General features: G+C 47.7%; 1 protein-coding gene across 7 annotated transcripts in view; it reads right to left on the bottom strand.

Annotated features, from left to right (window-relative positions):
* Positions 1–2: 2 nt before the first annotated feature.
* GDAP1L1 (ganglioside induced differentiation associated protein 1 like 1) overlaps positions 3–27,996 on the bottom strand; it is a 36,696-nt gene continuing 8,702 nt past the window's right edge. For 2 of the 7 annotated variants that reach the window (XM_080686907.1, XM_080686908.1), the window contains exons 3-7: positions 13,790–13,982; positions 12,307–12,480; positions 7,672–7,769; positions 6,783–6,897; positions 15–1,437 (exon numbers count right to left, since the gene is read on the bottom strand). In XM_080686907.1, coding sequence (XP_080543033.1) covers positions 1,094–1,437; positions 6,783–6,897; positions 7,672–7,769; positions 12,307–12,480; positions 13,790–13,895 — 837 coding nt within the window. In that variant the 5' untranslated portion in view covers positions 13,896–13,982 and the 3' untranslated portion in view covers positions 15–1,093. Of the gene's footprint in view, positions 1,438–6,782; positions 6,898–7,671; positions 7,770–12,306; positions 12,481–13,789; positions 13,983–14,195; positions 14,419–20,104; positions 20,393–27,996 lie in introns of those variants that run through there. The other 5 variants (XR_013961572.1, XR_013961574.1, XR_013961573.1 and 2 more) reach the window with 5 other exon arrangements.

Here is a 27,996-nt window from a genome sequence, read left to right as displayed (position 1 = left end):
CACAGGTTTACAAATGAAAAGCAACTGCTTCTCCTGGATGCTTTATTGGGGGCTTTCAGTGGTTTCTAAGCATGAAAGGCAGTGACACTCAGAACTTCTCCCAACATGCAAAAGGCACAGGAAAGTGAGACAGGACCAGGGTGGGCAGCATAGGTGAGGAGATCCCCCTGTGTGGCATGGTGGGGCATGTGAGGCACCCCACAAGTGATGGGACAGGTGGGCATTAAAGGAGATGGCTTTGGCAGAGGCTAGGAGAGGGACTTGAGGTTCATCCACCTCCAGACCCACCCCTACACTCAGGCTGGACTGACCTTCTAAGATAGTGAACATGGCTTTTGCTGAAAGTCCACCTCACATGGTGGGAAAAATTAACTCCAGGTGGGAAGAGGATGATGGATGCTGCCTTCAGGGATTACTGGTAGAGTGCCAAATCAAACTCACTGGCCACAGCAGGAGGGGAATGAGGGTGTGCTCATGGTGTCCGTCCCAGTCCTGGTTTGGTGGTTGGGGGGCACTGCCTTGGCTTGAGCCACTGCTGTCTCAGTCCATGTCCAGGAGAAGAATGAAGTCCCTTCCGATCTTCACGGGCCTCCCATGGAGTCTCCGGGTCTCTAGCCCCACCCAGAGGTACCACTTAGAAGAGTTGAGTCTTGATGTTGGCTTTGTCCTGTGGAAAGTTCCCTGGGCAAGAGGGAAGGGGAGGCGAGGGGTCAGGCCCTCTGAGCCCCCAGCACCTCCCAGAATCTGGGCCCTGATGGGTGAAATGGCCTGGGACTCACCTCAGATCCTAACCAGTCCCCACAGTTCCATCTTGAGACCTTGAATCAAAAGAAAAGGCATTCGTGCTTTGTTTCTGTTCTCTCTCTCACTCTTTCTCTCCTTTAGTAGAGCCGTGGCTTCAACTCACGGCATTGGCAACGTCTACTTCTAAACTATGGAATGTTTTCACACTGACAATAGAATTACTCCGAACAAGGGATGGGGAAGGGGCTGTCTAAGTGTTCATGAGACAGTGCATTACTGAGAGCTCATTGGGGATCACACAGCACAGAGACACTGACAGTCAGACACCAAGCCCAGGCCTGGCTCAGCTCTAGATGTATTTTTTCTTGAGGTACCAGTAGGCAAAATAGCCCATCCCGCCCAGGGAGCCCATGAGGAAGGAGGCCCCAAAGAAAGATGGCGGTTTCCGCTTGACCAGCCGGAATGCATTGGGGATGACGGCCGAGAGCAGAGTGGTATGAATGTCGCCGAGAACTTTCCGGAAGGCAAAGCGCTTCTGGACCCTCTCAAAGAAGGACTGCAGGTTGGGCCGGCTGCCGTCCTCCCAGTATTTCTTGGACAGTCCCAGGAACTTGAGGCGGTGCAGGGTGGCTCCCAGAAGGACGTCAGCGAGAGTGAAGGCACAGCCGCAGAGCCACAGCTCACATTTCTGTCCTAGAGTGGAAGAGAGAGGAAATGGGGCAGAGGGATCAGCTTTTCAACCCCCATGCACTCGCTCCTTTCTCCTTGACTCCTTCGATGTTTGTCTGGCTGCCATGGCGTTTCCCCAGGGTCTTTCACTCCTATACAACTTTAATGATTTCGCCACATCCTTTTTGCTACCCCTATCAGTTTTTTCTTTAAATCAACTGAATTTTTAAGTGCAAGCACTGAGCTTTGAGGCTTCAAGATTTAGATACTGAGAAACAGGAGAAACCATTGAAGAAGCATGAGAAGGAGTGGCCTGATGGCCCACTAGTGTGTGGTGTCGTGGGAGCCAAGATAAGAAAGTGTTCCAAGGAGAAGGGAATACTCAGCTGTGTTCAGAAGCTGTGGAGAGGTCAAGTAAGAGGAGGCCTGAGAGTGGAGATTATATTTGGCAGCTGGTAACCTTGACAAGAGCAGCTGGAGTAGATGCTGACAATGAAAGTCTGGTTGGAAGGAGTTCAAGTGAGAAAGGGAGGAGAAGAATTGGCGACGGTAAGCAAAGATCACTCATTCAAGGAATTTTGCTGTAATGGAAAGGATACACTAATAATTTGACACAGGTCAAGAGTGTTTTTGTAAGTTAGGGGGAAAAGCTAACATGTGGATCTCACTCTCCTCCCTTATCCATGCTGCTCCATGCCCCAGAAGAATGACTCTGGTTCCAGGGGGTTCCGCCAATGGGGAGCAGTGGCAGGAGGGAGGATGATGGTGAGAGTGAGGTCAGAGTCTTACATCCCTCGGTTTCCTCTCTGCGGGTCACTGTGGACTGGCTGTGTCCCCAGAATGAAAGCCACAGCTTCTGTCAGGTGGCCCTCTCTATGCAATCTGTCTGTCCAGTTCCTGAAACTGCTCCCACCTCTCATGACCTCAGGCCCAGGATACCACGCTTTTCCTTGTGGTTTCCCTAAATCCTGTCCACATATTTATAAACAGTCCCTCAATTACCAATGTGAGGTCACCCTGTGTCCTATGAGGTCCTGCCTGGACCACACCCCTTCTGTCCTTTCATGGACTTTGCATCGTTGGTCCTGCATCCTTCTCCTTTCACTGAGTCATTTCCGCCAGCCTGAAAACACACCTTGTATCTACTATTAAAAAAAAAAATTCCTCCCTTTGCCCTGCACACTTCTTCAGCCCCCTCCCCATTTCTCTATTCCCTTCTACAGATAAACTTCTCAAAAGAGCTGTCTCCACTTAACCACACTTCCTCCCACTCACCCTTAAGTCTTTTGTCCCGAGTTCAGTGAAACTGCTCTTGGTAGGATCACCACCAAAGCCATGGGACAAAATCCAGGGGCGCTTTCCTATCCTTGGTTTACTCAGCCTTTCAGACCCTTTATGGGAGCCTATGACACAGGCTCCTCCTACCTCACTGGCCACTCCATCTCAGTCGACTTTGCCTGCTCCTCTGCCCTTACACCTCTCTGAATGTGAGGGAACCGCAGGGCAGGCATGGAGTTTTAAAATGTGTCCACAGATTGACTCTCCTCCCAGGACTACGGGCTGTATTTCATGACTTGTACTAAGGAATGGAATGTGGTAGAAGTGACAGTGACTCCCAATGGTAGGTCATGAATGAACTGTGGCTTCTGTTGCTTCTCCCTCCCATGGATCACTTGTTCAGGAGAAAGCCAGCTGCCATGTTGCAAAGAAACTCAAGTAGCCCTATTGAGATGCCCACGTGGTGAGGAGCTGAGGTCCCCTGCCAACAGCCAGTGGGGAACTGAGACATCTAGTTAGGAACCCTGAGAATGAGCCATCTTGGAAACCAATCCTCCAGCTCAAATGACCAGAGCCCCAACCAACAGCTTGACTGCAGCCTTTATTACACAACCCTAATTAGACCACCCAGCTAAGCTGCTCCAAAATTCCTGATCCATGTGTGATATAAGAAGTGCTTTCTGTTTAAACTACTAAGTTCAGGAGCAACTTGTTATGCAGCAGTAGATAACTAATACAGCAGTTCTTGATCCCTCTTTTTGTCTCCTCTCTCCTAAATGAAATCATTCAATTCTGTGGCTTTAAGCACCACAGATATGCTAAAGACTTATAAATCTTTATCTCTAAATTCTGATTTCTCCTTTTAAAATGATACTAGAATATCTAATGGCTTATGTGATACCCCTTTGTGTGTCTAAAAGGCATCTCAAACTTACTGTGTCTCAAAGTGAACACTTGGTCCCCCTTGCCCATATCAGGACTCAGTAGCTGGCTCCATCTAGGGGTCTTAACTATGACATTATAATACCTCTGCCCCACACAGAGAGAAGTGAAGGTTTGGAGGTGCCCTGGTAGGTGACTGAGCACCAGAGACCATGTGGGCCCAGCCAGTCTGACCTTTAAAACTGATAGCCACCCCCCTGGGCCTCTGCTGCCTCTGTCAGCCTGGAGGGACACAAGGACTGCCCACACCTCTCCATCTCAAACAGCCCCATTCATCTGGCTATCGGGCAGTGCAATGCTGCCTCCTCTGGGAAGACCTCAGGACAAAAACAGAAAGTGAGGACAGGAGACTCACAGGCTAGGATGACCTGAGGAATGTGTCTACAGCTATTCTCCAGGACCGTCAACTCTGGCCTCCATCTAGGTCACACTCCATGTCTCCCTTGATCATAACAGCAGCTAATATTTGCAGACACTTTTGATACCATGTGCCAGGCAATGTGCTGAACCCCTTACATGCATTTTCTCACTGATCCTCACAACAGCCCCGTGAAGTAGGTGCTCATTTAACACCCTTTTACAGAACAGAAGAGGAGCCAGAACTAGCGCTTAAGAATGACTCAAGGAGCCAGTGTTTGAATCCAGGCTCCACCACTTCTATCTGTGTAACCTTGGAAGATTACTGAATCTCTCTGTGCCTTAATTTTTTAACCTGTTAAATGGGGTTACTCATATTACCTACCTCCTAGAGTTATTATGGGATTAAATAAGTTGAAATATGTGAAACACTTAAAACAGTGCCTGGCACACAGTAAGTGTTGTTAAACACATAAATCATTATGGGCTGAATTGTGTCCCTCCAGAATTCATATGTTGAAGTTTTAACCCCCCATATCTCAGACAGTAACTGTATTTGGAGAACAAGTCTTTAAAGAAGTAATTTTGCCCTGGCTGGGTAGCTCCCTAACCCTAACCCTAATCCTAACCTGGTTAGAGTGTCATCCCGATATGCCAAGGTTGCGAGTTCAATCCCGAATCAAGGCACATACAAGTATCAATCAATGAATGCATAAGTAAGTGGAACAACAAATCGATGCTTCTCTCTTTCTTCCTCTCTCGCCCCCTTCCTCTCGCTCCCTAAAATCAATAAATAAAAATAAAATAAGGAAGTAAGTTAAAAGGAGGCTGTTGGGGTGGATCCTAGTCCAATCTGGCTGGGGTCCTCATAAAAGGAGGAAATTTTGCTGTGCAGACACCAGGGGCAACGCCCACAGAGGACAGTCCATGTGAAGACACAGCAAGAAGGCAGCTGTGTAAGCCTAAGAGAGAGGCCTCAAAAGAAACCAAACCTCAGAAGAAACCAGCACCTTGATCTTAGACTTCAAGCCTCCAGAACTGAGAGAAAATAAGTAGGTCTGTTGTTTAAGCCATCCAGTCTGTGGTATTTTGTTATGGAAGCCCTAGCAAATTAATGGATAAATATATGAACTACACCTGAGAATTAAGGTCCCCAGTGAGAGAATGGCAGAGCTGGGGCTTTGGCCCCTGAGCACGCTTCCGTACTGGCTCCCTCAGAACCCTCTCTGACAGAACTGAAAAAGTTCCTCCTTGAGGGATGTATTATTTTCTTCACTTAACCATACCATCCTTTTTTTCTAGAGGGGATTTAAGGCAGCTGGCTTCAATACACATGACAATGTCCCTGTTGAGGACTTTAGGGACCTGTGTGTACTTTGTGCTCAAGGACTCAGTTGTGAGATGCTGGAAGAACACTGGGCCCATTAAGAGGGAACCCGTGCTTGCCCTAACTATGCTGTTTAAAAGCTGTGTGCAGGACACCCTGAACAAGTCACTCCATTTCTCTGAGTCTTAGTTTCCTCATCTGGAGAATGTACACGTCTTGAGCTGTCATATGTTCTTAAACTACTATGCTCCTGGCACTTTACTGTGTGCTTTTAATTTTTACAAGAGTCCAACTAGGTGGGGTTAATTATAAGTTGCATTTTTAAAAAAATATATTTTATTGATTTTTTACAGAGAGGAAGGGAAAGGGATAGAGAGTTAGAAACATCGATGAGAGAGAAACATCGATCAGCTGCCTCCTGCACACCCCCGACCGGGGATGTGCCCGCAACCAAGGTACATGCCCTTGACTGGAATCGAACTTGGGACCCTTCAGTCTGCAGACCGACGCTCTAGCCACTGAGCCAAACCTGTTAGGACATAAGTTGCATTTTTATCATCCCATTTTACAGATGAGGAGACTGAGGCTCCAATAGGGAAAATAACCTGTCCAAGTCACACAATACAGGCAGCAAAACTGGAACTCTAACTCAAACCTGTCTGACTCTAAACTTATCTTCTAGGTCACTGTGCTCCAAGTAGGTGTGTGTGTGTGTGTGTGTGTGTGTGTGTGTGTGTGTAGCTGTAACTGTAGCAGCACTGGTTGCATAGGCTCCATAAATTGCACAGTTGAATAGACAAGACTAAGTATGTCTAAAAGAGAGCAATGGGAAGGTCCAGAATAAAATCTGAAGAAGAGCTGTGGCAAAGATGTTATGTAAGAGGAAAAAGGAGAGGGTGGATTGGGTCCTCCAGGCTGGAAGTACTGCAGGAGCAAAGGTATGGAGGTGGGAATGAAGCTGGTCTGCTCAGGGTCCAGAGAAGAGAGCCATTTGAGAATAGAAAGAGTCAAGGTCAGAGAGTCTGGGCGAGCCTGGATGTCTGGCTGCAGCACAAAGAAGCCATAATATTCATCTGTGATCAGGGAAAAAGTCACCATCACATCACCATCTTCACCAACCTTTATTAAATACCTACTGTGTGCTACGGGATCTAAGCACTCTACATGTGTTATTTTATGTAATTTCTCATCATCTCTCTTAGGTATGTTTTATTATTATCCTCATTTTACATATGGAAACTGAGATCCAGGGAGGTGAAGTACCTGAACCATAGTCATTCAACTAGTAAGTAGCCAAGCTAAGACTTAAACCTAGGTCTGCCTGACTCCATGACCCATGATCCTAACCCTGGGAGGGGTCCTCTGAGATCGTTGGGAAAAAAAAAAAAAAGATGGACTGGTCAAGGTCAGGGTGGGGAAAGGTGGATGGGCAGCAGCACCTACCTACCCCAGGGCTGGTACCCACCCTCATTCTCAAGCTTCCTCTTCTCCAGCTCGGCTTCTATCTGGTCCAGCACCATGGCCAGCTCCCCAAGGATCTTCTTCAGGTAACTCACATCATCATGCTCCAGGATCTTGGCCTAAGGGCAGGGTAGGCAGGAGCCAGAGGAGCTGAGTTGGCCTCAATAGAGCTGGTCATCCAATCTCCAAATATTCCCTCAAGAGTATAGGATCCCCACTGTTATCAAAGAACCCTCAGCTGGTGCTCACAATAGTCCTGTAAGCTTGGCTGTCCTGCCCACATCCCTTTCATGGATTGGTACTCTCATACACCAGCTGCTATGAGGGTTGGTTGATAGTGACTCATAGCTGACCCTTCTCCAGAGAATTGCTCTTGGCCAATGAGGAGGTGCCCAGAAATACCTGGAAGGTTATCCCACACCCTTCAACCCTTCAACCCCCTGCCAGGCAATCTGTAGCCAATAGCTGATGGATATAAGGGTATAAAAGGTTGACCCCTGGCCTCAAGGGGGATTGACTTTGTGGTGCCATTTGTGCTCCAGAGCTCCCTGTGGAAATAGTTAAACTTGGTCCTTTCCTCTTTTCTATCCCTCCCATCCTTCTGGGTTCTCCTCAGAACACTCCCTCAATACCCAAGAACCTCTGTCCAATGCAGGCTCTGCTATTAAGGACACACCCAACACATGAGGAAACTGAGGCTCCAGGAGGAGAGTGGCTTGCCCAAGGTCAAATAGCCAGTAAATGACAGAGGAGACAGGACTGGAAAAGCAAACAATGGATTTCCCACTTCATGTCACCAACTGATCCTCTACCTAGAACCAGCTTCTCCCAGTTGTTCGTTTCCATGGAAAAGATGGTGGGAAAGAGGAACGAGCAGGGCTGGAGGCACTCACCATGAGCTTCTTCTGTTTAGAAAGATAGGGCTCAGAGAGCTGGGGCTCCTCTTCATGGTCCAGTTTCATGAGGTCCGTGGTGGCATTGGCTAAATGTCCTAGGGAAAGAATAAGAAAGGTCCTGTCTTTCTGTTACTCAGTGTACCCCATCCCTTCCCCCCCAGACTTGGAATAGGTCCCATGTAAACCTTGGTCTGGGAAGTAACAATATCAACAGCCAACACTTGGTAGGCACAACAGGCTACAACATAGGGATGGGTGAGATGCCATCCTGCCATAGGCTCCGGATAGTGGGAGAGACAGACATCTAAAGAAACCCCTATGAAACAGCATGGTCAGTCTGTAATGAAGAGTGGACAGAATGCTGTGAGACCCAGAGAGCCACCTGCCTGGGGGACAGGCATCAAGAAACCTTACTGAGGAGGCCACTCTATTCTTGGGGACGAGTAGGAGTTTGTCAGGAATGAATATAATGCTAAACTTGGAAAAACTCCTACTTCAGTGTCTCCCCCAAACCCCTTCTGTAGTGAGGAAACAGGTTCCGAGGGGCTAAATAATGTTCCACACACATGAATAACAAGCATGTTTTGAACATGAATCTGCCTGATTCTTTTTTTTTTTTTTTTTGGTCTTCCTGATTCTTGGTGTAGTGTTCATTCATTTCACCCCCACAAGGAAAAACTTGTTTATTGCAAGAAAAACTGTAAGATTTTTGGTGTTTTGAAACTTCCACCTGTGGTGAGGCAACTTTCCTGCAGATTTAGGGACTCGATGACCCATCTTTCCTTGGAAAACTGAATTTGATGCCAAAAAGGCAAGGGTGAAAGAAAGTGGGTCAATAATGGGAATTCAAGTCAGCATCTTGAGAATTATCCTTAATGGGAGAAAGGTAGTGTCCTATAATCTAACTTTGAAAATTTTTAACTTTGAAAGTGTAAACTATAAACTATGGGTTTTACAAGAGGAGGTGGAAATATTAAGTGGGATAAGATCTTGGGTTCTGTTCCCTTATTGGGGCAGGATTCTCTGGAATTCTTGGTCAATAAGTCTTGGACATGGTAGATCAAGCATGTGGAGGCACCCCAATCCTGCTCTGACCCCTCCCCTGGGCCCCAACTCAATTTGGACATCCTTAGGCTTCTTGAAGACATCCTGTCCTGACCAATCTCATCATCTTCCCTGTATTCTCCCCAGATTGCAGCATCCCCACACACACTAAGCAAAGCCAGATGCCTAAGGGTTGTCCTCAATCCCTCCATCTCCCTCCTTCCCACACCAAATCAGTCCCAGGTCCTGTTGATTATTCACCTTAATATTTTTCATACTTACCTTCTCCCTTTCAACCCTTTCACTATCCCTGTTAATCTTTTGCTTGGATGATTATGATTTACCCCTGTCACCTGCACTTTCTCTACTCTAAGCCCTTTCCCATTCTGCCAAAGACATCTTCCTCAAAACACACTTGATCATGCCACTCCCTACTTAAAACCCATCCCAGGCTCCTCACTGCCCTCAGATAATGTCCAAGCTCCTCAGCTGGTCTTAAAAGACCCAGCAGGATCCACTTCCTCTCCCCTCATTGACTCCATCTTTCACTGAGCTCCCCCAACTGTCCCTATCTCCAGATGGTAACATTTTAGCCACTCTAAATGCTTGACATTCCCTCAATGTGCCTGACCATTTCAAACCTCCAGGCCACCTCTCACACTCCTCTTCCTCCCAGAATAGCCTTCTGTATTCCTGAAAATCCCCTTCCAGATACAGCTCAAGACCACCTCTTCCATGAAGCCTTTCCTGATCTTCTAGGAAAACTGACCACTCAGTGCCTTAGTCCTCCAGTGTACATGGTGCAGATTTCTGCCAGAGAATGCAGACATACTACTCAGAGCTGCCACGCACAATTCCATTCACACTGTAGTCTATGTGAAAAGTGCCCCCCGGATTGTGCAGTGCACAACCTGTTCTGCTGTACATGGAGATTTGATGCTAATGTACTTATCTCTGGATGTTTGTGTCTCCCACTAGAATCTGAGCTCCTGGAAAGAAGTGGCTATATCAGATTTATCTCTGTTCTCTTAAAACCCGGTACAGACCTGGCACAGAAAGAGCTCAGTGAGTGTTGAATGAATAAAGGAATGAATGAATGAATGAAATGATTAAGTAAATGGGTACAAAAGTTGTTCAATTTCTGACTTCTGAGATTTCTCCATTCACCACCCTATCTCCTGGCCTGATAAAAACCCAATAAACATTCTCCCAGATCTTTCCACTTTGGGGCTATATTAAGCCTCATTGATGCTTTATGAATGTGAAAATCAAGTACAGCATCTTCTCTCTTGCTAGTCACTGGGATTGCCCATATGGCTCTCTTTAGACACCAGGGGGACAGATCAGGCCAAGGGAAGACCTTGGACTTTTGCATCCTGTGAGGTCTCTCCACCCCTCTCCAGCTGGGCTGGAGCCCTGGGATCCTTTCAGCCTCTTCAAAGGAGGAAGCAGGTTTGGCCTGCTCTGGACCCCCCCACTGCCTTTCAGGCACCTCCAAATGGCCCAGAATAGGAAGGAGGAGCACCTCCAGCCTCCAGAAACATGCAGGGACTACCTCTATCTAGTCCAGGCCACCATCATTGCTCACCTAGATGACAGTCAGGACCTCCTGACTGCTCTGCCCATTCTCAGTTGATCTTTGTAAAATGCAGATCCAATCATGTCACTTCCCATCACTGTTTCTCCACTCACTGCTCTTTGGATAAAATTCAAGTTCTGCCAGACCTGCTCCCCAGACTCACACTATCACCCTTGGTCTATTCTTCAACCACATTGAACTCCCTTCGGTCCCCAGAACACACCATGCCCTCTCCTACCCTCGAATCTGAAAGGATTCTCATTCTCCTTTTCCTTTTAACTTATCCTTGGATGTTGGTCATCCCTGGATATTGCTGCATTTCAGAATCCTCCATGACCCCAGAGGCTGGGATGGGCATCTTCTATGTTCCCATGGCCTCCTTATCAAACAGTTTGGTTTTGAATAGATTATGCATACATACTTGTTTAAAAATTCAAACAACATTAAAGAATGTTGAGTGAAGAGTAAATCTCCTCTCATTCTGTAGTCCCTTATTTCCACTCCCCCAAAGCAAGCACTACTGGCAGCTTCTCATGCATCCTTCCAGAAATACTCCTTGCTTTGCAAGCACTTGTGCATCTATTTAACCTCTTTCTAAATATGCTAAATAGCACACTCATGTTGTTGTTTTTTTCTTCACTTTTTTTCCTTACTCTCTAATACATCTTAGTATTTCATATGCTTTAAAAAAAAAAAAAAAACTCACAAAAACCAGCTGCACAGTATTCTATTGTGTGAGAAGTCTAGAATTTATTTACCCAGTTCCCAACTCATGGACAGCTGGGTTACTTCCATCCTCTTGCGAGTACTTCCTATACTGCAATGATTATCCTTGTACATACTTCTTGGTGCACACACCCATATGTAACTGCAGGATAATCTCCAAGGACTGGTCCTTTCTGTGTTTGATATAAAGGGCCAGACTGTCCTGGAGAAGTTGTTCAAATTTACTTATCCCACACTAAGGAGTCCAGGAAAGGGTGTAATTACCTGGTCATTTGTCTTTCTGCTTCCATGGAAGTGTGACCCTGGGATGATAGAAGCTATGTCTGTCCTCATCTGTCCCAAGTCCCCGGCCCAGGGTTTGGGTAATAAAAAAACCCCTCATAAATATTTTTGATTGAATGGGGATGGGACAATATAGATAAATCTTGAGTCTTGTTCAAAGATGAGATTGAGTTCCACAATCTGTCCCCTTCCCACCTTCAAACATTAAACTTATTCCTTTCATTGTGTGGAGGGGGGAGGGTGACCATTTATTGGGCACCTATCATCTACTTCAAATGATCATGCTTTGTCTGTCTGTAGGACCCCATGGTTTTTGCCTGGACAAAAGTCTGTAAACACTTGTTGATGGATACTCTGATTTAATCTAACCCCCATTTACTGGATGCTGGAAACAAAAGGATGAACTAGGCCATAGGCACCAGTCCAGGCTACCAGTACATGGGTGATGCTTGAATTAGAAATCAGAGACCCCATAGGGGGCCTTGCCATATCTGGGCAGCCCTCCTTGGTGGTGCCAACACTGATGTCACTCAATGCTGGGCCATCAACCATAGCCCTGATCTCCCTGGGCCCCAACCCTAGGTGTCTGGGCTGGGACTCCTGTGGGGAGGTGCCCAATTCCCCATGAACAAGACAAGATTCTAGGAAGATAAACAGCCTTGTAGCCTCTGTATGGGATGGCAGAACAAGAGTAGGGGGCAGGAGATGGGAATGAGAGACAGAGACTGCAAGAGAGGGAGAGACATTCAGTGTAATACAGGGTGAATGAGATGGAAGGTCAGAGAGATGGTGTAGAGAAAGCAAGTAAGAGAGAGAGAGATCCGAAGTGAGAGCCAGAGAGATTAACTGAGACAGAAAGGGACAGAGAGAGGAGAGAAGGAGGAAAAAGGAGAGTAAGATACACCAGTGAGAGGAAGAGGAGGAGGACTCCCATTGAAAGGGAGCAGGTGGGTAAGGAAGGGGGTCAGCAAGGGGCTGGTGCACCTGCCCCAGGCACTCACTGCGGATCTCAGCCGTAGCGTACTTGGGGATCATGGAGTCGGTGGTGAGCTCGGGGTGCAGGATGCAGCCGTGTGTGTAGGCGTCCATGGGCAGTGAGTCCAGCAGCTCGCGGTACTGCAGCACCCGTGCATGCTGTGGGCTGCCCGCCTCGGGCATCAGGGCTACCACGTGCTCTGCGAGACACAGCTGGGGCTGGACCAGGGGCATGAGGCCCAACTCAGCCACCTGCCCCTGATTCAGAGGCAAAACCTCTGGCACCCCAACTTCCAACCCCAGCATCCTGGAAATCCAAAATGTTAGAGATTCCTGGCCCACACCCTTTCCCGGACTCCTTGAGATACAGTGCTCATCCAGCTGACAGGGGATCCTAATGGTCCAGCCCACCTACCCCTCCTCACTGGAGACCTCCAAGCTGTCCTCTGAGGGGCAGGTGGGAGCCTGGGATCCTTACTGCCAGCCTTCAACAGAAGCTGGAAACCTTGACGTTTAAAATGCAACTCTTTGATTTTTATTTTCAATGCTCCCTTGAGGATATTTTTCCATTGACTTTTTAAAAAATATTTTTGTTGATTTCAGAGAGGAAAGGAAAGGGAGAGAGAGAAACATCAATGATGAGAGAGAATCATTGATCGGCTACCTCCCGCACAACCCACACTGGGAATCGAGCACGCAACCCAGGCATGTGCCCTTGACTGGAATCGAACCTGGGACCCTTCAGTCCACAGGCTGACGCTCTATCCACTGAGCCAAACCAACTAGGGCTCCAATGACTTTTAGAGAGAGTAGGAGAGGGAAAGACAGAGAAATATCAATGTGAGAAAAAACACATCAATTGGATCTTCTTGATTTTTAAATGTTGGCAACTAATTCATATTCTTTTTAAACTGTGCATGTCTGGACCCTGATTCCCTCTCAGCTGCTGTTTGCAGCCTCCACTGTGGGCTGTGAGCTCCTGAACCAAAGCAAGGCAGGAGGGAGGGAAGGGGACATAGGATTCTATGGGGTTCTGGGGTGTCAGCCCTATTCTTGTCTGCAAAGTTCTGGGATATCTGGGCCCATGTCTGTGGGCTTCCTGGGAGTCCATGGCCCTGACTATGCATATAGGTTTCAGGGTGCTGGGCCTGCTGGTGCCCTGACATCCTTGGAAGATGTCTACCCTGACTGTGGGGACTGTTCATGCCTGAGGGGATCTCAAGGGTCTGTGGCCATGCCTGTGACTCTAGAGTTCTTGAGGAAGGAAGCTATAGCCCCAGAGCTTCAAGGGGGAGGGAGTCTGGACCATGCCCTTTCTCTGTAGTAGTACTAGAGTGGGGGTGCTGTGGAGATCTGTGGCTATGCAGTTCCTAGGGGGTATCTGAGCCCGTGATTCATCTTGGGGGAGACTGAGCCTTGCCCATGGCTCCAGTGGGTTTCCAAAGGCTTCCCAAGGCTCTGGGACCCCATCTGAACCTGCAGAGCCCCTGGTAGGGGCAGCAGCCATACCTCCTGTGAAGGTGCGCTCCATGTAGTCGATGATCTGGTCGTAGTCACTGATGATGTTGTCACGATGGATGATGACGGGCACCTCCTCACCCAGGTTGAGCCGCATGAACCAGGGCTCCTTGTGCTCGCTCTGTGGCAGGCTCACGTCCCGCTCCTCACATGCCAGGCCCTTCTCTGCAATCACCAGCCGCACCTGCAGGGGCCAGGGTCAGAGCGGGGAAGGCAGGTGGACACACAGGGACACTCTGCCCAGGTGGGATTGGGCATGTGGGGAGGGAGGTCAGAGGTCACACACAGGAGGGGACACTGTTTCTTCCAGCCCATTCTTGGGCCCCTGGGTAGGGGGCCATCTCCCAGGGGCCTAGGGCCTGGTGGTTACAGGGCTGGGTTTCACAGCTGGGCATACCTGGGGATAAAATTCCTGGTTCTGCTGTGTTTGAGCAGATTCCTTAAGCTTTCTGAGCTTCAGTCTCCTTATTTTCGAAATGGAAGTATTAATAGTACCAATCCAGTGTCTGGTGTATAGATGGCACTCAATTCCCAATTATCATGATCATGACTGGACTCTCAGCCTGGTCTCCAGGAGTAGAGTCGGCCAGGAAATTTGCAGAAATTCTTATCGCCAGCAGCTAAATTTTTCAAATTATTTGAGAGAAAAAATGAGGCAAAAAAGGACTTGCCAACATCTATCGAGCCCTTTACTGTCCCCAAATACCTTCCCATCTGGCTGCTGGATGCTCACAGTAGCCTCCCAGAAGAGGGCAGAGCAGGGACTATCTCCCTATTTTTACTGATAAGAAAACTAAAGCCCAGACAGAGTAAGTAACTTACCCAAAGTCACACAGCAATTTAGTAGCAGACCTAAACCTGCAAGCAATGGTTCTTGACCCCCCAGACCAGTGCTCTCTGCCCTGGCGGCTCCTTCCAGGGAATCCTGGGTCTGCCCCCTTCTTAGCCTTTCCCCTATGTCTCTAGAGGGTCCCAGACAAACATTTGACCTGGTAGAAGCTAATGGAGAGCCTTGAGGTGGGTGCATGTCCTAACCCAGCTCAAAATTTTTGAGCTGGAAAATAGTGATCACCTAGTCCAACTGTCCCCTTCCTGTGGACTGAGACTCAGAAAGAAGGCTGGACTTATCCAAGGCTCCCCGGCAAAAAGATGGCAAGTGACTCCACCCCTCCTGAGCATCAGTGTCCCCACACACCCAATAGGAAGCTCTGGGAACTAGGCATCCCCAGCCTCCCTCCTGGATGTCCAGAGTTAAAGACCCGGAAGGTACAGCATGGAGTCATGTTCAGAATGTTAGACTGGGTGCCAGACTGTGTCATTTCAAATCCCTATAGCACTTACTTACTGAACTTGGCTTTACAAATAGGCACCCTTTACTGTGCCTCAGTTTCCTCACCTGACCAATGGGAGTCCCAATGGCAATTCCCTCAGAGGGCTGTTGTGAGAATTAGATAATTAGTTCCTGTGGAACAGTGCCTGGCATACAGTAGAGGTAATGTATCTTAGCTACTTGCATTGGACTAGGTTTTGAAGGCAGACAGACATGGACTTAAAGCCTGGTTCTGTTATTTGCTGTGTGACCTTGGGCAAATCACTGTAACTCTCTGATCAGTTTCTGTGAAATGAGGAATGTAATCCACTTCAAGGCTGGCTCAAGACTGAGATGGGATGATGTGGGTAAAGTCCAAGATAGGAAGTTAATACATGGTTTTTAACATCACTGTTATCACATACATACACACACAGATACACACACACACACACACACACACACACACACACACACACACACAGCCCACAACCCCTGGTTGATGTCTTAGAGTGCTTCATGCCCCATGCTCACAACTAACATGAACAGCCCTTTCTGTTTAGTGAACTGTGGAGAGGGAGAGGTAATTGGCACCCAAACTCTCAACACTCATTCACAAATTCATTTGCTGTATTAGCCAGAGCAGGTCCTGCAGATGGCACTGGGAGGCAGGCACTCAAATCCTCACCCTGGCTCTGCCATGTCAATGCTGTGTGACCTTAGAGTCATCACTGCCCCTTCCTGAGCCTCCTCTTTCTCATTAGTAAAACGAGGGGCTGCAGCCCTGCAGGGAGCTGACACTACATTCAGACCACGCAGGAGACAGGCCGTGGGAGGGAACCGCTGGGTCTGTCTGAGAGGGGGAACTGTGGCAGAGAGTGAGCACCCGGGGGTGGCATCTTTTGAGTCTGGGTGTGTTAGTGTGTGTGCCTGAGCGTGAGTAGCAACTGTGTGAATGAGCAAATGTGTGTGTGCGTCTGTGTGTGCATATGCATGCATGAGTGTATATGGATGAGTGCACCAGTAAGTGTGAGTATTCAAGTATTATATGAACATGTGTGCATTAGTGTGGACATGAGTGAGTATGCATGAGTGAGAATGCCTGTGTATGCGTATATTTGAGCTCATGGGCAATGACTGCCCTGGAAAAGCCCCAGAGCGGTTGAGGCTGGAGTTTGGCTGAAGCCAAACCGACCTGTTCCCTTCCTGCCTATCCTGGCATCCTCCTGCCTTGGAGATCAGGCTCCGCCCAGTCATCCAGCCTCAGGGCCAGGCTGGGGCCTCTGAATGGATGGAAACAGAACCCAAACCAAGCCCTTGCCCTTGGCAAGTCCAGACATTTGGCCTCTGTCCTGGCAGGGCATCTGCCCTGCCCTGCGATTCCAGTGAAGGTGCCAGGTGGGGCTGCTGCCTGGGGAGGGGACTATCTTTAGAGGCGTAACAGTCTTGCTTGGAGCTACCTCAGGTCACATGGGCAAGCGGCCAAGGAGACTTTCTCCTTTAGCCGAGTTGAAGGCCAGAGCCCATGCGCCATCCTGCAGGGGAGGGGATGCAGGAGGAAGCCAGGCCCAGGGGAAGGGCATGCAGTCACCAAGGCCATCTGCCATCTCTGCCTCCTGGGGGCTGGAGCAGACTTGGGTGGTCACCACTCAGTGTGACCAGACATCAGGCATCTCTGGGCAAATTCTCTTCATTGTCATGGTCAGGCACTGTCCCTGCTCACCAAACTCTTGTTTCTGAGGCAACTGTGATGGGTTGAGTTGGTGTTTCTTCCCAGACTTTGCAAAAGACACAGTCTCTGAGCCTTAGTTTATTTATCTCAAATACCTTGGTTTTAAGTGAATAAACTTTATATTTTAGAGCAGTTTTATGTTTACAGAATCAAATACCCTTTTAAAAAAAATGTAACACCTATGGCTTATAAATTCATCACTTTCCAACCCTTATTTATCAAGTGCCTACTCTGTGCCAGGTCTTGTTCTAAGTATAGGAGACTCAGCAGTGAACAAAGATCCCTGCCCTCAGGAAGCTGACTTTCTAGTGGGAGAAGACAGATAAGCAGTTAATATGATAGGATATATTAAAAGATGGTGAGTGCAACAGAAAAAAGAAAAAATACATCATGGTAAGAATTGGGGATGTCAGGGTATAAGGGAGACAGATGATCATTTTAAATAGGGTAATCCATTGGGGCAGCCTCTTTGAGCAGGTGACCTCTGAGCAAAGGTTTGAATGAAGTGAGGCAGTGATCCACACAGGGATCTGGGGAAGACTGTTCCAGGCAGAGGGACAGACAGTGCAAAGGCCCTGGGGTGGGAGCATGTCTGAAGTGTTTGAAAAGGCCGTGTGTGAGGAGGCCAGTGTGGCTGGAGCAGGGTGGACGGGGAAGAGGACAGAAAGGATCATGCACAGGGGCTTATAACTGAGACTCCCAGACCCAGGGGTCTATGAATAAACTTAGAAAGTCCTTGAACTAGGATGGAAATGTTACATGTTTATTTTCAGTAATCTCAAACTGACATTTAGCTTTTTCTTACGTTATGAGTGTAGGCGATAAAGCATGGTAGTGTTAGCATGCCTGGAATATTGTCAGCACTAGGAGTCAGATATCTTCATAAATTCACAGTTGTGCCAGTTACACTTATCACAACTTCAGTATCACAGCTGTTATCAGTCCTGCCACTAGACTGTGTTATATAATGGGTTAATATAGAAACATGTCATTATATAACAAATTGGTTTTAAAAATATGTCAATAGCTGCACTTCAATACAATTGGTTTCCCTTCTAACCCAATAATCCTGTGTATTTAATTGTATTCAATTTAAAACATTATTCTGAGAAAGTTCCAGGGGCTTCCCCTGACTGATGAGGGGTCCATGACTCAAGCAAGATTAGGATCCTACAGTAGGGCCTGAGGCCATGATGAGGACTCAGGCTTTTTCCCGGAGGGACCTGGGGAGCCACTACAAGCTTCTGAGCAGAATGGTGAGATTGCAGTTTTCACCTGTGGGCCTCCTGGGGGTGGGGTAAATGGTCAAGTACAGCAATATGGACATGGCTGGGGGCAAAGGTAGAGGTCATTTACTTCTCTGCTGCCACATCTGGGAGGGGGCTTCTGGGAGACCTGCCCCATCTTGGGTGTCAGGACTGGCCCATGGCAGGACCCAGACCTGGGCCTATCACTCCTGGCTAAAGGCTGGGCCAGGGGCTCCCCATAAGTACATCCAAGACAAGGGCAAACTCTGAGAGGATGAGGACAACCTTGAACCAGGCTCTCATACCATCCCTGTCTCCCATCCAGTTCCCACCACTGGGGCCTGGCTCCTGAGGTTCTGGGTTGGAGGAGATTCTAACATCTGGAGATCAGGCTGATTCACCTCCAAATCTCCAACAATCTACCCAGAGCCTGGCACACAGTAGGTGTTCACCATGCATGTATAAAACTTATGGACGAGTCCCAGTGGGACCTTGGTTAATGTGACCTCTCCTGTACCTAGTATTTTATCGACATCATCACACCTATTAGTAACAGAGCCTGACTCCACGCCAGGCACTGCTATCAGCACTTTTTGTGCATCATCTCATTTCACCATCAAAATAGCCCTCTGATGAAGGTACTGCTATTAGCTCCACTTTACAGATTATAAAACCGAGGCTTTGGAGAGGCAAAGCGACTTGTCCAAAGTCCCATAGCAAGTTACTGGGGAAGATGGTAATCCCACTAGAGATTATCTGGCCTCAGAGTCTATACCCTAAACTGGGATCACTCAAAAGGGAGACTGTGGACCAGCTTCATCAGCATCACCTAAGCTTGTTAGACATGCAGTACGTTGGGTCCCATGCCAGAACTACTGAGTCAGAATCTCTGGGGTGGGACCCAGCATTCTGTGCTTTAACCAGGATCATGCAGTGATTCCAATGCACGACCAAGTTTGAGCAGTGCCAGTCCAGAACAGTAGTCGCACTGTCTCTTTAACAACCCTCTCAGCAACCCCGAAAGGGGTTGGAATTAAAGTAGCTATTATTATTATCCCATTTTCCAGAATATAAAACTGAGCCTTGACCAACACTCAAACCCAAATCTTTTGGTTCCAAGGCCCCTTTATAGAATCCGTTTCTCCATCTGGGAAATGAGTGAATGTAACAAAAGGATCTTCCAGAGACAGGCAATGGGGCCTAAATGCTGGGCCCTGACCATGGTGCTGAATCTATGCCCCACAAACAGGACAGTCACCCTGGGTGAGAGATTACGCCCCTAGAGGCACTCCTGTCTTACAGGCGCAGTGCTGGGCCCTCACACCCCCTGCCCCGGAAGCTGGAACCCCAATAACTCAGCACCAGGCTGTATTACCAACTGCCCCCTAGGTCCCCTGACTCTGAGAAGTGGTCGAGAGGCTATCTGTGCCTTTAAGAGCAAAACACAGCTCTATATCTGGGCTGGTCTAAGAAGATGAGTTAACTCCTTCCTTCTCAAGCAAGGGGCTGGGGCTGGGGGGCTACAGACAGACCCCCAACCCCCAGCCAGAGGAAGGCCCCAAGCCGTGCAGAGGGGCAGAGGCACTGAGGCTTGAAAGGCCTGTAGTGTCTAGGACAGCAGCTGGGAGGCCTGGCCTGCAATGGGACTACCCGGGAAGGAGGCTGGACCCCAGGAAGTGCTCCTCCTCCCTCCCGCAGCTGCCCCTCCAGCAGGCGGCCTTCCCAGCAGTGCCCATTCCCTTTCCCTTGCCTTTGTCTCTCTTCTCCACCCTCGAACAGACCTGGTCTTTCTGGGAGAGGAATAGGATGGATATTCCTAGAATTGGGATCGGTGCTCGTGGGACCCAAGATAGGGCCAGTCACCTCCAGGGGGAGCAGCCCAGTGCCTCTGTCCTCTGGCCTGGAAACCCCAGATTCCACCCTCCAGTCTTACACCAGGTCCCCAGGCCCCTTAACCCCTCCCCCCAAGCACCGGAGACACCAAGCGCATCCACTTCCTCTGCTTTCTCTGGCTATACCTTCTGGGAGCTGAAGGACTGGGTCCAGTGGTACAGTACCAGGCTCTCCTTGGGCCAATGGGCGGGGCTGGCCGCTTGGGGAGCGTCGGGGGCCTCCGCAGGCTTGGCCGCATCGCTCTCAAGTGCCGAGATGGGCCACCAGCTGCAGTTGGTGGGGGTCAGGTTGTTGGGGGTCGCCATGACAGCCGGGAGCAGAGGGAGGAAGGAAGGAGGCTCCGGCAGCGCGGCTCTCTCTCGCTCAGCATCACATGGCCTCGTGGAGCCGGCCCCTCTCCTTAGCTCCCTCCCCGCCTCTCCGTGAATGTCATCACTCACCAGGCGGTGGGGGAGGCGCGAGGGGGATCCCGGGAGCTCCTTTCCTCCTCCTTCCCGTGGCCCGCCCCTGGCCCAAGCCAGACAAGCTTCCAGTCCTCTCCATCAGGCTCCATGGAAGGGTGCTTGGAGCCCCGGGGAAGTAGGCCATGCCCCCCAGGTAGCTCCTATCTGGTCAGTCCCCTGCTGATAATTCCACCATTATAAACGCATTCTGCCGCGATCTTCTAAGAAGCAAATATTTTTTTAGGAGAACTGGTGTTATAGAGATTCGTTCCTTTTATAAATTAGTGTCTGGAAATAGTTTGTCTCTCTTTGAAGCTGTTATTTTCTAACTTTTCTCCTGAAGGACCTCTAAGAGCAGAAGAAGAGAACAAACTATGGTTTATTGTGTATCCCGGCACTGTTCTGAAGGCTTTACAACCATCTACTCATTTAGCCCTCACAATAATCTTATTAGCCTCATTTTACAGGGGAGGAAACTGAGATACAAAGAAGCTAAATGACCTTGCTCAAGGTCACCTAGCTAGTAAGTGGTGGAGTTGAGATTCTAACTCAGGCTATCTGGTTCCAAAGTCTTAGCCAATATGCTCTTAGCCATAAGATCATGACAACATATTAATATAAATAGCAGCACAGCAAGCATTTTTCAACCCACATGCATCATCTCATTTCATCTGCACAATAATCATTTTTCCCAGATGAAGAAGGTGAAGCTTAGAGATGTAAATCATGGTCCAAGGTCACATCTTCACCCCAGGAGACTGAGGCACAACCAGAGGATCCCAAAGAAACATAGGTTAGCCTAAACATTCATGAGAACTTTACATAAAGTTCCTTAATATCCCCTTCTTCCCTTACTATAAATATTGTGTTGTAATTTATTTACCATTGAGCAAATAGATGCACCAGGAAAATAAGCTTCTTAGTTTCCAACCCTTCCCCCAAGTCACACTACCAAGGACCCCTGACCACATCACCCTCCAGGCAGATAAGCACGGCTCTTGAGGAATCAATGGCGTTCCTTCTACCCATTAACAAAAGTTCTGTGGCTCAAGGGTTTCTCTTTTTTCTTTGGCTGCCAAGGAAACTTGGAGCTACTTTTTCTGCTAAGTCCCAGTCACCACATTAAGCCAACCTCGTTTAGAAAATTCTCTTTTTCAAAGTGTCTTGTTCAGTTTTATTGTGCAAAGAATATACTGTGTCTTGAGGGAAAATTCAGAGGAATAAGGCTTTAGAATTTGATAAAGGTGGAAAATCTGGCCCCTGTCTGCATCTTCCACCTGATGTATCACACTCAGCATCACACTCAGTGTGTGCTCCTCCCCTCAACAAATATTAATTGTGCACCCACCATGTACCAGGGAGCCAGACTCAGCATCACACTCAGTGTGTGCTCCTCCCCTCAACAAATATTAATTGTGCACCCACCATGTACCAGGCCAATGGTCGGCAAACTGCGGCTTGCGAGCCACATGCGGCTCTTTGGCTCCTTGAGTGTGGCTCTTCCACAAAATACCACGGCCTGGGCGAGTCTATTTTGAAGAATTGGCATTAGAAGAAGTTTAACAAATTTGGCTCTTAAAAGAAATTTCAATCGTTGTACTGTTGATATTTGGCTCTGTTGACTAATGAGTTTGCCGACCACTGCCCTACACCCTTGCCAACACAGCATATTTTAAACATTTTAAAAAATCTATGGGTGAAGAATGGTATCTCAGTTTTTATTTGCTTTTTGACTTATTATAAAAAACATTTTCAGCCCTGGCCAGTTTTCTCAGTGGTTAGAGCATAGGCCCATGGACCGAAGGGTCATGGGTTTGATTCCTGGTCAAGGGCATGTACCTTGGTTACAGGTTCCCCAACCCCAGTAGGGGCCTGTGCAGGAGGCAACCAATTGATGTGTCTCTCTCATGTCAATGTTTCTCTCACTGCCTCTCCCCCCCCCCCCCCGCCCCGCCTCCCTCCAACCCCGCTCCTTTCTCCCTTCTACTCTCTAGAAATCAATGAGGAAATTATCCTTGGGTAAGGCTAAAAATTTTTTTTTAATATATTTTATTGGTATTTTACAGAGAGGAAAGGAGAGAGATAGAAAGCTAGAAACATCGATGAGAGAAACATCGATCAGCTGCCTCCTGCACACCTCCCACTGGGGATGTGCCTGCAACCAAGGTACATGCCCTTGACCGGAATCGAACCCAGGACCTTTCAGTCCGCAGGCAGACGCTCTATCCACTGAGCCAAACTGGTTTCGGCAAGGCTAAAATTTTTAAAAAATATTTTCAAACACATTTAACAGCCAACAAAAATAGATCAATGAACCCTCATCATCTAGATATCATCATTCTTAAAAACTTGCCAAATGTTTAATTTGAGGGAGAGGGTTTGAAGTATTTTGAAATAAAGTATTTCACTTACTAACAACTTCAGTATCACTTTATATCTAACACAGGTCATTTTCTTACATAAACCAACACATTTTTCACATTAAAAAAATAACAATAAGGCCCTAATATCTAGTTCATAATTAAATTTATCCAGTTGTACCAGAAATGTCTTCATTGCTGGTTTCAACCAAGATCCAATCAAGGACCATGTGATAAATTCTGTTGTTACACCTTAAGTCCTAGAATGGTCCTCACTCTTTTTAATTTTTCCCCCATAACCTGGACTCATGAAGAGACTGATCAGCTGTCTTGTACAATGCTCCACTTTAGGATTTGTCTGGTTGGTCATTGTGGTGTGTCCTTTAACTTGTCATACTCGGCCTTTTATTTCCTATAAACTAGTACTTAGATTTAAAGGATAGATTAGATTCAGGTTAGACATTTTGGGGCAAGAATTTGATACTTGATAGGTTGTGCTGTGCGCTTCATTTTGCCTCACATCAGGAAGTCCATAATATCTTCTTGTTCCACTATTAATGATGCCAAGTTTGATTACTGGGTTAAGGTGGTGACCACATCTCTCCATGTTAAATGTTTATTTCTCCTCTCCCCATCAGAAGCTTGTGGGTATCCAGTTCCTCATCAATTGATGGTCCTTGACTAAACCAGTTATCAGGGATTGTAAAACGATTTTCTAATTTTGTCTTTTCATTTGCATTTATCAGTTGGCATTCTTTATTTGAATTTCAATAATTGTGAATGAAGCTGACCATCCTTTTAAATGCTTAAAAGCCATTTACATTTTCCCCCAGCAAATTGTCTGGGTTTCCGTGGGACCTGAGCAATTATAGCACAGCATAAAGAGTGCTTTGACTGGGGTGAGGACAGGGGTTGTGGTAGAGCTGGGAAGGAACATCCAGCTTGCCCTGCCTCCTCAGGTGCTGACCGTGACAGTGAAGGCTTTCAGGTGCGGTGGCTCTCAGTATGAGTTTCTCTGAAGCAGATCCTGACACAACAACTCAAATACAAGCAATTACTTTGGGAGAGAAGGGGAATCCCGGGAAATGAGACAGGAAAGGCAGCCAAGGAAGGTGTGTTGTCAAGCAAGTTAGCACTGTGAGCAGCTGGAGCTTAATCACACAGGGAAATTCTGAGGCTGGTATAAAACACCTTGTCATTATCCCACCTGAGGAGGAAGAGAGCTGGGGAATTTATACACCCAGTTGTCAGTCATTGCTCTAGGAGTGCTCCCAGGAATGTTAACTCCCCAGCACTTCAGGCCTGTCCTGCAGTTGGCAGAGTGGGTTCTGGTGACCACAAAAAGCTCCCTGGCAATAAATATGGGTGCTAGCAGCTGGGGGTTAGCTTGTGTGCACTGAAATGGTCAAAGTGTGTGTGGGGGGGAGTTGAGGTTGGGGAGAAACCAGTAGGGTATCTGTTCAGGGACCTCCAAGCAGAGATGCTAAGGAAGAGGAGGAATTAGCTAAATGAAGAGAAGATGGGAATGGGATGCATGTTCCAGACCAGTGGTCGGCAAACTCTTTAGTCAACAGAGCCAAATATCAACAGTACGATTGAAATTTCTTTTGAGAGCCAAATTTTTAAAACTTAAACTTCTTTTAACACAACTTCTTCAAAATAGACTCGCCCAGGCCGTGGTATTTTGTGGAAGAGCCACACTCAAGGGGCCAAAGAGCCGCATGTGGCTCGCGAGCCGCAGTTTGCCAACCACCGCTCCAGGCAGAGAAAGGAGCAGGTGAAAAGGCCCAGATGTGAGAGTGCGGATGGTGTATTTGAGGGACCGACAGCTATTCATCTGGCTGGAGGCAGAGGTGAGTGATGAGACTGAGTGGTGATGCCAGTCCTGTTAAGCCACCTTTAGGAGTTATCACATGTTTAGGGTACTGGGAAGTTTTAATCAGGGAAATAACATCCAGTTTGGGTGCCAGAAATCTTAAAAGGCCTTAAGTACTTATACTGACAGTCCCATGTATTAATTCACGCTGGGAGCTAAATGTTCCTTCCCAGTGATGGGATTATTCATGCCCTTCTTCCATGGCAACTAGGGATGGACTTGCCACCAAGAGGTTGCCATTGAATGTGAACTCGGCACAATGAGATGGGAGCCTCAAGGAAATATTTCACTTGGGTCCACTACTGGTAGATTGTAATATATGCCACTATACTATATAATAAAAAGCCAGGGACCATAAGCGTAACGACCAGAATGACTGCTCGACCAGTCGCCATGAGGGGCATTGACCACCTCTCGGTCCCTCCCACCCTCCCACCACCCCCGCCCCGCAGGCTCTGATTGCAGCATGGTGAACAGGGAACCACAGTGAATGGCGGGGGGGGGGGGGGGGGGGGGGAAGAGGTGGCGGCAGGGTGGGACTGGGGACTGGTGAGAGGCGGTGGGGGTGAGGGGGTGGCGAGCAGCGAGGGTGAGCGGCAAGGGGCAGTGGCAGCGAGCAGCGCGGGGTGGGGGTGGGGACCCTACGCGTGCACGATTTCGGCCTCTAGTATAATAAAAGCATAATATGCTAATTAGACCAGATAGCTGAACGACCTTCTGGACGTCCTTTTGGACGAAGCCATGGTGGTAGGGGCCGAGGCAGAGGCGGTTAGGGGCAATCAGGCAGGCAGGCAGGCAATCGGTTAGGAGCCAGTGGTCCCGGATTGTGAGAGGGACGTCCAACTGCCGGCAGTTGGACATCCCCCAAGGGGCCCTCGATTGCAAGAGGGTGCAGGCTGGGCTGAGGGCCTCCCCCCACCCACTGCATAAATGTTGTGCACCGGGCCTCTAGTAATAAGTTACTTTAAAAGTCCTCTTTAGTTTAGGTTACTATAATATTTACAATGTAAAAGGCTACCAAAAAAAGTATGTACAATTAAATTTTTAAATATTACAGAAGGATAGTCAATAAAGTAGTTATGTAGTTAGACTGGGGTGGGTATAGACAGGAATAAAAGGGAGATTCCTAGTGATTTTTAAAAATTGGATTTTCTGTTTTTTCTAGTATTGTGAACTGAATTACATCCCCACAAAATCCTTATGTTTTAGTCCTAAACCTGAATGTGACAGTATTTGGATATAGAGCCTTTAAGGAGGTGATTATGATTAAATTAGGTCATAAGGGTGGGGCCTTAATCCAACAGGACTGGTGTCTTTATCAGAGGAAGAGACACCAGAGATCTCTCTTCTCAATCAAGCACCAAGGAAAGACCATGTGATGATATAGAGAGAAGGCAGCCATCTGCAAACCAGAAGAGGTCTCACCAGAAACCAACCCTGGCGGGACCTTGATCCTGAATTCCAGGTTCTAGAACTGTGAGGACATACATCTGTTACTTAAGCCACCCAATTTGTGGTACTTTGATATGGCAGACCAAGCAGACTAACACACCTAGATAGAAGTGCATTATTTCTATCATAAAAAAATATTCAAAATTGTTAAAAAAGAGATACTGTTTGATTTCTGCCTTATATTATTAGGGACAAGCTGGCTCTGGTCTTTGAACTACAGGAAAAAGGGAAGAAATTAACATGGTCTGAGTGTCCTTTAGCCAGATCCTTTACAGAAATCCCATGAGAAGAGTACTAAATTCCACACCGGACAGATGGGAAAACTGAGGCTCAGAAAACACTAAATGCTTAACCCAAAATCACCAGTTAGGAAGCAGCAGAGCTGGGAATAGGGTCCAGGTTTATCGGATCCTGATACACCTGAGCTCTTTGCTCCTCATACCACTGCCCCCATATAGCAGATGCTGAAATGGTCACAGACACAGGTGGGGTGGGTGTGGGTGACATCCTTCAGCCTGGAAGGATCACTCAGGAGACTTTGCTTCTAAGTTCTGAGCAGGTAGATGGCTCTCCTGGGAGTTAGAAGGTGCCTGAAGGAATTCATTGTGAAAATCCTACTGGCTAATGCATCTAATTTCTATATCTATAACATCAGGGCCTGCTGACTGAGGAAGCTACAGAGACCAGAGAAATGCTATAAACATGAGGTGGACCAGGTATGAACCCACAGGATGTGGTGGAGACTGTGAAGACCAGAGCATGAGTTCCACTCTACATGGACAGCTGCTCCTGGCTCTAGCCAATAGCTATTCTGGGTTTTCAAGAACCTGGGAATCCAGATATTTGTTTTGAAATTGCTCATTTTAAAATTTGTTGATACATTTTTAAGAATAAGGCATAACAAAATATATTTGTGGGTTGCATCTAAGCCTTTACATTGTCAGTTTGTAGTTTCTGCTTTAGATAATTGTTGTCACAATCCTGGAGGCAGTATGCTAGTTAACACAGCCCTGTAACTCATAAACTGCTCAATCACAGCAGCTTTACACAGAAGCTCATTTTTCAATCACATAAAGTCCAATTAGCAGCATGTGGGGGGAGGAGCAGGGAGTTCTGTCAATCTTCCCATGTGGCATCCAAGACCACCCAGGCACTGATATCCAATGGTCATTGAAATCCAAAGGGCAGATAGTCAAGAAAGAGAGCAGAGGAGCATGGAAGTACTCCTCACTCTGCCCACGTTCCCTCAGCCAGAATTCAGCCCTGTGGCTGCCCCCTACAGGCTAATCGGAACTGGGAAACATAGTCCCTGGCCTGTGCAGCCCCTTTCCAACAACTCTATCCTATGAACTGGGCACACAGATATCTGGGGGATGGTTACCCAGCTCTTCCTCATGTAGTTATTATCATCTCCATTTTGCAGATGAAGAAACAAATCTGAGAGGCTAAGTGAGCTGTAAAGAGTTTTGCAGTCAGGAGCGCTGTCTTCCTGAGACCAGTCCAGGGACATTTCCTCTTTCTCAGTGTTTCCCAAACTTGTCATCTCCTAAGAATCAGCTACACCACTTGTTGCACATACAGGTTCCTGGACCTTGCCCCAAACCTTGAATCTGAGTCAAGGAAGACTGTGGTAACCTGTATTTCCATCAAGAATTCCAGATGATTCTTACAGCAGGCTCTACACCAGAGGCTACAGCTTAGACTCGTCTTGGGAGCTTTGTGAATGCTAATCTCTTGGTCCCAACCCTAGAAATGATGACATTGACATTTTGTAAAAATTCCAGGTGACAGGTGACTGTGATGTGCAGACCCGACTCAGAACCACTGCCTTTGCTCCCACACCACATTGGATGGTTGTCAGAGCCACCTGAAAAAGCTTTTCAAAC

This window comes from Plecotus auritus (genome assembly GCF_963455305.1).
Source record: "Plecotus auritus genome assembly, chromosome: 8".
Lineage (NCBI taxonomy): Eukaryota > Metazoa > Chordata > Mammalia > Chiroptera > Vespertilionidae > Plecotus > Plecotus auritus.
This window is presented reverse-complemented; position numbering and strand designations above follow the sequence as displayed.